Raw genomic sequence first — 12375 nt, forward strand, 5'->3', positions numbered from 1 at the left:
GGACAATAGAAGAGATGCTGTGCCGAGATCAGAGCAGCTTTGCCCTCTATTCCCAGTGTACAAATACATTGTGTTTGCAGATGGGCATCAGATAGCTGCATCACTGCCATGATTTCCCAAAGCTCATTCTCACAAATGGATGAAATAAGCAGCTATGTGTTCTTTTGCTGTCTCCCTTTGCCCTCTGTACATTAGCATGTAATCCTGGAAGAAATAACATTTTTTCAATCACTTTCAGACATTCAATTACAGGGCAAGCACACAGCTCAGGAGCTGGGGCAGCTCAGGTCCTGTAGAAGACCCCTGACAATTTCAACTTCATTTCTAACCCACACTACTTTATTAGCAAGGATTACTTCTTAATCCTATTGCCATTGTCAAGATTATATAATTAAACTCCCCTTTCACCTCTATTACAGTATGAATGTATTAGCAGGAGCAACAAATGGAGACTGAGGCAGGGAGGAAACGGAAGTGGAGCAGAGGCTCTTACAGGGTGCATTGGAGAGCAGTTTCAGTAAAAGCCTCCTTAAATTATGTTGCTCTTTTACCTCTTGCTGTATTGCTTTGACATTAAGTGATATTTTCATGTTCAGTTTTCTTTTAAAGGTGCCAAACAGATGATGCAATAGATAATGAACTGCAATAAAATAAAATTTTGGATTTAAGATCCCCCCCCTCCTGCTGCTTCCCAGCAAAACAGAATTTAAATGGTAAAGAATATTATTGTGTTCAGAAGTGATCTAGGGACACTAAATTGTATGTTGAAGCTGAACTGATGTCCAGATTGCCCACAAAAAAGCCTTTTTAGACAACACTTTAAAGGAAATGGTTTGACTTGGGGTTTGGCTCTCATTTTTATTAAACTAGGGAAAAAAATCTACTACAGTGGAAAAAAACCTATTTTCCAATTAATAAAAAGGAGGCAGTGCAGATCCAGACTTTTACAAAAAAAAAAAGGGGGGGGCCTGGTAGACTACACAATTTAAGAAAATTACCCATTTGCCAGAATGACTGGCTATGTAGCAGAGGTGTTCTGCTTTTTACACAGACTAATAAAATTAGATTTGATGAGTAAGTTTCCTAGGCTGTCTTTCATTTCCACTGTAAGGGAGGGAAAGAATCAATGGAATAGAAAGGTAGCTAAGCTACTTTGTCCGTCCGTCCCCCCAAAAAATTATGCACATATGAAATCCTGATTTACAGGTAAATATACAATATAACCCATTCAAATATAGTATGGAGATTCCCAATAAGCATTCAGTGTTACTGACATAGGTGGTGTATTTGCAGTGGTCAGAAAATGATCTTTCACATGGGCACAATGCTGCACCATTGTTCTTTCCCCCACTGAAGAAAAGGGGAATTAAACCAGTCAGGAAGCCCAGGAGGACTCATCCAGCAGTTGAGGCAATAGATGGCTGAATTTACCAGTTAAGTTCTCCAATTCCTTCTCCTCAATGGATGACAAGGTATCATCATCGCCTTCCAGGAGTATCTCGCTCTCCGAGTTCTGATTTCCTAGAGCCTGACTCTTGATGGACTGCTTTCCTTTAACAAGTACATCTTCATCTTGAGCTGAAATGAAAGAGAAACTCGGCTGTCCATCAACTCTGGAGGCAACAGTTGCGCTCTCTCTGGAGCACACAGCACAGTACACACAGCACAGCACAGACAGGACTCAAGAAAAGGAAGGCAGCTGAGGATAGGTCCCTTATGAACATAAGAACAGCCCTGCTGGATCAGGCCATAGGCCCATCTAGTCCAGCTTCCTGTATCTCACAGCGGCCCACCAAATGCCCCAGGGAGCACACCAGATAACAAGAGACCTCATCCTGGTGCCCTCCCTTGCATCTGGCATTCTGAGGCCAACCAGCAAACTTGATCCATTTCGGGTTAGGAAGCGAGGAGCCAGCAGAGTTACATCTAGGAGCCAGCATTAGCTACATCTAATCTGACTGGACCTAGCTGGAGTTCTCGGCTTAGCTGGGTTTTTTGAAGCATCCTAGATATCTGGACAAAGAAAACACGAGTATTGATTCCTTGCCAGCCCTCCTTCCCAGCCGCTTCTGCAAGACACTATTTGCTTCCAAACCCGTTGGCAAAATTCACAGCTGGTGTCCCCCATCGAAATGGGAGGCTGGAAGCCTTTGGCACCTTCGCCTGGAGAGATGGCCAACTGCATGCCCATGTGACTGAGGCTGCAGCCCTTCACCTGGGAGTAAACTCCAGGGTATTCCGTGGGAGCTCCCTAGACAGGGAGTCCTGCCTAGAACCAGCTGTAAATGCAATGATCCCCATGCGGTGGCTCAACCCAGCCAGCCTTCCGCGTCCCGCGTGGGGGAGCTGATCGGACTTCTGTCTAGACGCCGGGGCTTCGCCAGTCTGGGGAGGGGGCAGAGACGGAGCTCCGCAGCGCTGCGCCAGCAGACTCCAGCAGCCCCGTTTGAACAGGAGGGAGCAGGCAGAGGCTGTTCTGGGGAAAGCGCGCATTTGAGGGCCAGAACAGCGGGGAGAGGCGGCTTGCGGGGGAATCCCCACCGGAGTCCCTTCCGCGGAATTCCCTCGACGGCTGCCCGCCTCTCGCCGGCGGACCTCGAGGAGATCCCCTTGGGCTGCAGCCGTCTCCCGCAGGCAGGCCAGCCAGGCTCGCCGCCTTGAAGTGCGGGCGAGACGCGGCCCCGATCCACACAACACCGTAGCAGCAGCTTCTGCTGCTGCGCTCGGTAGAGGCGGGGAGCCTCTGCTGGCATCGCCTCCTTGGGGCAACGTCTCAGGCCATTCAAGACTTAGCCTGCAATTCTACTCCCACACTTTCCTGGGAGTAAGCCCCACTGACTCAAATCAGACTTCTGAGTAGGACTGGGCTCTTACTCCTATGCCTGTCTGCTCAGAAGTAAGTCCCGCTATAGACAACGGGGCTTACTCCCACGGAAGTGTGGATAGGATTGCAATCTCAGAGCCCAAGTCTAAGAATGTCTACTCAGAAGTAAGTCCCATCACAGTCAGTGAGGTTTACTCCCGGGGAAGTTTGGACAGGATTGCAGCCTTACTGTCTCGGGGGTGCAACGATATGAGCCAATGCTCCGAACTGTAGGGGCGCTACTCCGAATGGGGGTACTTCGAATCCGAAGGGGGGCGGCGCGTGTGAGTTCGTCGGCGAGGCTCCCTCGCTTTCCGCCTTGACATTGACCTTCCTCGCCTCCCCGCCACCGCCCTTCGCTCCTGCCTGGTGAGAGGTCTCCACACACCGCAGCCGGCCCGGGGCAGGAAGAACCCGCGAGTAGCAGGGCCTGGCTCGGGGAGGGGGGGGGAAGCGGCATCCCCGAGCCCCACTGGCAGCCAGCTCCCGGCCCCGGACGTGAAAGCAACGGGAGGGAGGGAGGCCGCCCCCGTCGGGATTCAGCAGGCCATAACCTATGCACACTTTCCCGCGAGTAAGCCCCAGTGAGCACCGCGGGACTTATTTCCGAGTAGGCGCGCGTACGATTGTGCTGCCAGGAGGCGCCCAGGGAAAAGAACTGCAGCCGCTCGCCAGACGCGGGAGGGCACGTTTACGCCGAAGGTTGCACTCCCATCCACACTTCCTTGGAGTAAGGCCCTTGACTACAATGAGACTTCCTGCTGAGCAGGCATGCCTAGGACTGGGCTCGGGTCCCCCGGAGTCCCCACGCGCAGCCTGCAGCCACCGACCTTTCCAAAACTGGAAGGAGCCCTTTCCCAGGAAAGCCCCGGGGCGGGAGTGACCCCAGCCGGCAGAGCGCACCAGTCTCCCTGCAGCGGAAGCCTCCTGGGGAGCGGTGCGGGGCCCGCCACTGAGCCGCCCGCGGGACTCTCCCGCCTGCGCTCCTTCCATGCAGAGGGGGGGCATCAGGCAGTGGGGTCGAGCGCAGGCTCGCTCGCAGGGAAGCGCCTCCAGCTGCAGAGCGCGGAGCCTGGAGGGAGAGGCTACTCGGCAGCCACGACAAAGGGCTGGAGCTGCCGGGAAGACAGGCAGGCTCCGCATCAGGAGGCGGGCAGCCAAAGACCAGAGGAGCTGCCTGGGGGGGCCGGTGGGGGAAACACAATTCATAGAGCCTATCCACACTGCTTCCCAGGGCTCCAACCTGCCTGTGCGCCTATTTGGGGGAGAGGGGATGAAAAGGTTATCAGCGCCGCTGACCTGTGCACTTGAAACAGGCAGGCAGGCAGGCAGGCAAGGGGTGCTTCAAAGGGCCCAATCCTATCCAATCCAACTTTTCAGCACCACTGCAGGGGCAATGCAGCCCCAAGGTACAGGAACAAACATTCCCTTATCTTGAGGAGGCCTCTGTGACTGCCTCCCCACCAAAGGATGCAGTGCACACCCCACTGGCACTGCTGCACCAACACTGGAAAACTGGATAGGATTGGACCCAAAGTTAGGCTCTAGGAGGAGCTATGTGCACTGACTGCGCAGTAGTCCTGGAGTAGGACCTGCCTCTAAGGCACTGGTTCCCAACCTGGGGTGAGTAATGGCAGGAAAAGGCAGGCCTGTATTAGAATGCCTTGTGAGGTTAGCATTAGAATGTCTTGTGGTGCTAATATGAGGGGTACAGTTTATGGAAATGGGCTGCCAAGGGGTACACCAGTGAAAAAAGGTTGGGAGCCTCTGCTCTAAGGAAACACATTTCGGATCCACAGCCATCCAACTGAACTTATGACTTATTCCTGGTAAATAGTCACAGGAGGGAGCTGCACTGTAGGAAGCAGACTTTCTCTTCCCCAAGCCACATAGTTCAGCAGAACAATCTCTCTCTCTCTCTCTCTCTCATGACTCAGATTCTAATATAGATTATGGAGCTGTCTTGCAGATATGAGTATCAAAATACTGTACACTCTCCATTAAAACCAATGAGCCCATTTTGCATCTCTTCCTAACAATACACTGAGCCCCCATACACTGTTCTAAACCTTGCCAATCTGCTATGCATACATGTTTCATTTTTTCCATTCTTTTCCCCCCCTGAATTTTAAGCTGACAAGAGGAAACACATAGGAGGCAGCAATTCACTAGGTATCTCACAGTTACTCTTCATCTTGCAGCTGCAGAACACAGGAAATGCATGCAGATTTCTAATACTCAGAAGACTGGAAAACATGGGAATAATTTAAGTAGCCTTAAAGCAGAAATGAACAGGGGTCTTTGTGCAATCTTCTGCATGTCTACTCAGCACTAAGCCCCACTGAGTTCAATGATGCTTACTCTCAGGTAAAATATGCACAGGACTGCAGCCTTTTGCAGTCTCCTTTTGAAAACATATGCCAAACACATCCTGGCGAACCAACTTCAACACGTTGCTCATTACTTTTTGATTACTGCCATACATGGCTTGAGGTTTCACTGGCTTATTTTTAAAAACCTTTAATCTGCAAACATTTACAGAGGAAGGCAATCCCTAGTGGCCATACATAAAGCTTAATTGTCTCCGTAAACATGTGAACATAAATTTCAAACAACACCATTCACATTAGCACAATGGACCAAACAACAACTTTGAATCTGTCTTTAATTTTTAAGACTGAAGTTTAATTTGCAATAAAATGCTATTTTCTTCTTTCACACAGTTTCCCTGACCCAAGTAGCCTTTAAAATATATTTGCACGTGTTTGTTTACCAGAAATAGCACTGGGCCAAAGGGGGATGGGGTTCCCCCTCTTTGAAATGTACCAGTGAATAAAACTAAACAAAACTCCAGTTCTGGAATTATTCAAGGAGAGTTGAAAAACCTCTTGTCATGGAAAATATGCAGCTGATATTTAGAAAGGTTTTCCTGTAATTAACTCCCCCTTGAGGATTTTAAGTTAGCAGCAGTAAAATTACCTACAATATTCTAATACACAACACATGCACTAACATTCAATTCTCAGTGGCCTAATAGCTTTCTGGAGAAGAATTTTATTTTTTAATTAGAATAAGACAACTACCAGGATAAAATAAATAAAAAGAGATAATGAACATGTTTATAAATTCTAACAACATGTGTCTGTAGTTTGGTATACAACACACTTTTACATCCCCACTTACTCGTACAAACAGAAGTGCGACAGTTTCATTTTATTCCTTACCTTGAAACTTTCTTTCTTAGACTTGTAGCACAATCCTATACATATTTATTCAGAAGTAAGTTCCATTGTGTTCAGTGGGACTTACTCCCAGGTAAGGGTATATATGATTGCAATCTAATAGTCTCCATTTAAGATTGCAAGAATTAGTTTCCATTTATTTAAAATGCAATTTGAAAGACAAGATCTATGTGTAACACTTCCAGGAAGATTTCTGGCAAACTTTCTACAGGTGTTAATGATTTTCTCTACTTTTTTTTGCTAGAATTAGTCAAGAATTGAACAGGAAGGACACTGTCATTTTACACAATATCATTTTACACATTACAGGCTCTCCAAACTACAGCCGGCGGGCCGGATCCAGAGTTCAGAGAAAGCTTTTCCCTTGATGAACAGCGCTTACCGTTACACTGTGCTACTGCATTTCTTTCCACCTGATCTGGACAAAGTGATGTTCTGGGCAGTTGCATCTGCCCAGAAATCCTGTTGCAAAACCTGCTGAAGTGATGGACAACAGGTGCAACTGCCCAGAGCATCACTTTTTCCAGACCAGGTCAAAAGATATGTGGCACCACAGTGGATCAATAAGCACTGCTTGGGATGGGGAGGGTTTTTTCAGTGCACAGCAGCCTCCACTTTTCAGTGTAAAGTGTCACTGAAAATGCTTCTACTGGGATTCACACATTCCCCATGCCCATGGGCCCATGGGCTATGGTTAAAGCAAACAAACTGCTGTATTTTAAAATATTACTTAGGAATTTTGGTTTCTATTGTGTTACTGGTCTCCTCATTTATTGCTGGGTGAACTGGAGAGGTCCGCTGCAAGAACAAGCAGAGGTACAAACTGGCATGTTGCCCATTCTGCTACTGTGCTTATAAAACATGTAAACATAGGTAGACATGCATACACACCAAAGTATGAATTTAGTAACTTTTAATGTAAATATAAAAGAATATTGAGTGTGTACTCTTCGTATACACTCAATATTCTGTTATGTATTTTAACTCCTCCAGAGAACACCAAAAGATTGCATGAATCTAGAGCATCTCAACCTTTCCTTTGAACATTTGGCCTCATGCACTGTACCACAAACACTTTATCCTGCAGTGTTTCAACATATATACACACATGCTCTGCTTAATGCAAGAAGTGTATTGTGGTTTTGCAGACAGTTATTTAAAACTGTGCTTCACAATGAATGGCATGCATCAAAGTTAGTGGCAATGGGTTTTATTCTAAGAAAGTGAATCAAGGACCTTTAAAGTTAATAGGATTTTATTCTCAACTAACTTGTCTCATTTATTTCAATGGTACTTAGTCATTACTAATTTTCTTAGGATACAACCTACTGCTTCCAGTATAAAGGAAAGCACTGTGTACACACAATTGATAGTATGCATATGTACACAAAAATGTATCCATATGATGAAATAAATACAATTTTGGGAACAATAAAATCTATGTCCATAGATGTGCATCTATGCATATGTTTGACAGTCACATGTTCACACAAACTGTTAACACAGCATTGCTGAAGTCAGAGTATGACATTTTATCTTTCAAAAATGAGCATTCCTCCAAAACAAGTGCGAAGCACATACTTCAGCAATATAGGTTTGACATAATTTTGAATCTGAGATATCCCCAAATATTGTTTTATAATGCATTGTATTTGCCATCTGAGATACAACAGCATGAATCCAAAACACTATGAATCCAAAATCCTAGCTGGCTCCAATGAGGATCATCCATCCTAATTTCACTGATGTGAACTAACCCCCCCTCCAAGTTCTGATATGATCATATCAGAGATTACACATATGTAGGGACATACCACATGCATTGTATAGCACACTGCTGACACAATAGCATTGTTATAATACACTATAACCTATAATGAAACCTGTAATGATTATAACCTGTTTGGTTACTGGACTGGTTGAAAGTTTTACCTGCAACACTGCAAAGATTGTCATATACATTTGTTAACAGATATCTGAAGAGATGGAAGCCTGAACTAACATTACCCATGTACTTCAACAAATGTGTATGCAGAACCTCTAGATTTTGGTGTACAAGTTAGGCCCAGGAGAGAAGACTGGCGAGTCACTGGTTTATAGGTCAGAATTGTCTCTGAAAGACAGCTCTCTCACCTGCTGACATAATTGTGGAAATTAATGCTGGCAGTTAAGATAGGAAAGTAGTGACAGATGAGCACATGATTGATATTCAGTGTTCTCCTGGGAAGCAGAATTGAGCTGATTGGATAAGGCACTGTATACCAAGGTACCAAACAAAAACATTCCACAACTAAATCTTAGAAGCTGAATTTACTCAGTAAACTGTTTTTCTTAAAATTACAAGATACTTTTACTTTTCAAGTTTTATGAAAGGGATTTAATTTTAACTTCAAAATGAAAAAAACATGATTGTTTAACAATCAGTTAACAACAATTTATATAGCATCGAAGCTGAAATGTGATATCAAATAGGCAACAGACTGTTGCCCAGAAACATGGCTGGACCTGCTGTTTGGATTTTCAGTTTAAGAACACAAGAAAAGCCCTGCTGGAGCAGGCCAAAGTCTCATCTAGTCCAGTAGCCTGTTTCCCACCGTGGTTAACCAGCTATCTGAGATGCCCAAAAGGTGGAGAGAAAGGCATATGTCTCTTCCACCATTGTTCTCCTACAACTCGTATTTAGAATCACACTGCTGTTGACCCTGAAGACAGTGTCTAGACATCATGACTAGTAGCAACTAGTAGACTTTTCCTCTATGAATTTGTCCAATTCCTTTTCAAGCCATCCAAGCTAGGGGCCATCAACACATCTTTTGGCAAGAAATTCTACAGCCTGATGATGTCTTTAGAAGTATTTTCTTTGTCCATCCTAAATCTCCAACAAAATTGTTTCATTGAATGACATCCCCCCTCCCCAGTTCTAGTACTGAGAGAGAAGAAGTAAAACCTTTGCTCTCCACACCATGCATAATTTTATGATTCCCTAACATGTCTTCCCTCAATAGTCCAGCCTTCTGACCACTTTGGTTGTGCTCTTTTGCACCTTCTTCTTGAGGTGTTGTGACCAGAACTGTGCGTATTATTCCAAATGTGGCTACACCACAGATTTGCATGGGGCAATATAATACTAGCAAACTTATCCTTGATCACTATTCTAATTACCTCTAGCATGGAACTTACCTTCACTATTGCTGCATACTCGATAAACATTTTCCCAACAAAGTTGAGATTTTTTGCTGCAACATGCATCATTTTACCCTTACAAACAGAGAACCACATTTGTGATTTGGATGCCCATTCAGCCAGTTTGGAGAGGATCTTTGGAGCCCCTTCACAATCTGCTTTTGCTTTAAGCACCCTGAATAGATTGGTGATTTTTACTTATTTATTAGTGTTCTGCAGCTAGGGGTAAACAGTGAAGTGGCCAAATTTTCAGGTGGCACCAATCTCAAGACAGATCTTTGGGAAGCTCCATTCTTCCCTCCACTGTGAAATTGGTCCATTGATACCCCCCCCTCTGCTTCCTATTGCTAACCAGTTACCAATCCATACAAGGACTCACCTCTTATTCCATAATAGCTCACTCAAGAAGCCCTTGGTGAGGGACTTTTTCAAAAGCTTTTTGAAAGTTCAAGTGGACAATGTTAACTGGATCTGCTCTATCCATATGCCAGTTGACACTCTCAAGGAACTCTAGAAAAGTTAGTGAGGCATTAAATCCAACAGCATTAGATGCACCATCATGTGTAGTGATCACCCTAGTTGTAAATGATTATGTACTGCCCTAGTCATTTTGTTTACACCTGATGAAAAACATGTTGGCTCAACAAAAGTATCATTCTGTGGGATCGACACAATTATAAGCATTCTAACATGGTCAGAAAGAACTGAACACCAAGTTACTTCATAATTGTTAAAAGCTTTATAATTAAACATTTAAAGTGATTCACTGGGCAACAAATTTTAAAAGTTTTGTGCCTTTAAAACAGCAGGAAAGAACAGGTGCTATTTTTGGTGGCCAAAGATACCACAGTTTGAATTAGTTTAGTAAATTTCTTGTCAAGTTTTTAGATTCGCCAGCGCTCTTCTTTTAACAATATCTCAGCATCCACTATACAACTGAATAGAAGATATGCAAGTCCTTTTGACATCAAGAGGTTTAGGCAAATTTGACAATTATATTGTCACCATTTTCTCCTCCATTTCTGTTATTCTGCTTCCCACTTGCCCCAGTGTGCATAATATCATTTGTTATTTGCCTCATTTTCTTGTTTAAATGCCTTTATCTATAATTTGGCCATATGGTGTTCTTGCTTGGGATAACTCCCTTTGTTTCCAAGTCAACATGCTTCTTATTGCATCAGAATTTCCAAAACAATCCACTATTTCAGCAAAGTTTTTACTGAGACACAAAAGGTTCTACCCTTAAAAACATAAGAAGAGCCCCACTGGATCAGGCCAAAGGCCCATTTAGTCCAGCTTCCTGTATCTCACAGTGGTCCACCAAATGCTTCAGAGAACACACAAGATAAAAGACAAAATCTGCATCCTGCTGCCCTCCCCTGAATCTGGCAATCAGAGGCAGCCTACCTCTAAAACTAGGAGCTTGCACATACCTACCATGACTTGTAACCTGTGATGAACTTTTCCTCCAGAAATTTGTCCAATTCCCTCTTAAAGGCATCTAGGCAAGATGCCATCACTACTTCCTGTGGCAAGGAGTTCCACAGACTAATTACATGCTGGGTAAAGAAATATTTTCTTTTGTCTGTCCTAACTCTCCCGACACTCAACTTTAGTGGATGTCCCCTGGTTCTGGTGTTATGTGAGAGGGAAGAGAGCGCCTCTCTATCCACTGTATCCATCCTCCTGCATAATTTTGTATGTCTCAATCATGTCCCCCCTCAGGCGCCTCTTTTCTAGACTGAAGAGGCCCAAACGCCATAGCCTTTACTCACAAGGAAGGTGCCCCAGCCCAGTAATCATTTTGGTTGCTCTCTTCTGCACCGTTTCCATTTCTACTATATCCTTTATATTATCTGCAATTGATCTCTTTGTCTGTTTTTGCCCCACCTTACTGTGCCTTTATCAATCTCAGACGTCATCTGTCAGCCTTACCTACTCATACAGACTGCAAGTCCTACAGGTAAGAACTCCAACCACTACCATCACCCTTACTGATGACCAGTGCTGAACCACTAACTGGACCCAATGGCACCTGTGGTCCTGGACAGCAATTTGGTCACAGGGGAGCTACCACCTCTGATGACTATCCTACTCATCCTACCCTCTTCTCCCTCCCAGTTCCCTACTTTTTAAAAAAATCAGAGAAGTTGAGGGAGGGAAAAACAAGTGGGAGAGGAGACACTCTAGCCTTGTCTCTTTCTCCATGTCTGTCACTCAAAATGGCAGAGTGGAGAAAATAGGATAAAGAGAATGGTGGTAGAAATGTGGAAGAGATGGGAAAGGCATGGGCAATGTAGGGGAAATGCAAGAGGGAAACACATGAGCGATGGGGAGGGGGTGAAAAGGTATGGGTGATAGCCTTGGGGTAGGATGGCAGGGGCCTCAGGCCAGCCCTGCTGATGGTGGTACTTTTCATATTCATTCATATTTTCATAGTATTTATATCAAGTATTATACTTTTTATATTTATTTTTGATTCAAGTATCAGTATGAACATGAACACTAAAAACCATGTTTGGAAGACACAAAAAAGGTGAAAGTTAAGAAAGGCAATGTAAGTCTTGGTGTTACACATGGGAGGGGACCAATGCTTCCTGCAAAAACAAGGTCTCTACTGGTCAAACAGCACGACTTACAGTATAGCCTTGGCATATCCCGCCAAGGATAGGACCAGGACAAGATGCCTAACGAAGGACGAGCCAGATGCATAACAAGAAAGCCAAGCCAATCCCTCTTTATGTGCGTTGGAGGGCATAGAAAAAAAGGCTAGTAATAAGGAAATATATCTAGGAAAGATAAAGGCAGTGAGGAATGTGGTCCAGAGTTCACTGGCCAAAAGAAGGTATTTACAGAACATGAAACGGCAGTGACCGTTTACATAGGGGAGGACTGGAGCAAGACAAAGCGTTGCTGAAGGTGCTTAGAACTCAGGAGATTTGGAATTTTTAAGAAAGAGTCCAGCTCAGCTCCCAGAAGTTGGTGGAACTATTGGCAGGTTTCCCCCCTCCCCCGATACACCCCTGAAGAAACCAATTTTCTTCAGGTTTCTGAAGAAAAATTCTGAAGAAAGAGACATGGGTAAGA

At 44.7% G+C, this 12375-nt stretch overlaps 1 protein-coding gene across 1 annotated transcript in view; it reads right to left on the reverse strand.

Moving 5' to 3' along the window:
* Positions 1-12375, reverse strand: part of LRBA (LPS responsive beige-like anchor protein) — a 542055-nt gene that overhangs the window by 250273 nt on the left and 279407 nt on the right. The window contains exon 39 of the mRNA XM_066631587.1: positions 1432-1578. Within this exon, the coding sequence (XP_066487684.1) occupies positions 1432-1578 (147 nt within the window). The remainder of the gene's footprint in view (positions 1-1431; positions 1579-12375) is intronic.

Source organism: Tiliqua scincoides, chromosome 6, assembly GCF_035046505.1.
Source record: "Tiliqua scincoides isolate rTilSci1 chromosome 6, rTilSci1.hap2, whole genome shotgun sequence".
In the NCBI taxonomy this organism is placed as follows: Eukaryota; Metazoa; Chordata; class Lepidosauria; order Squamata; family Scincidae; genus Tiliqua; species Tiliqua scincoides.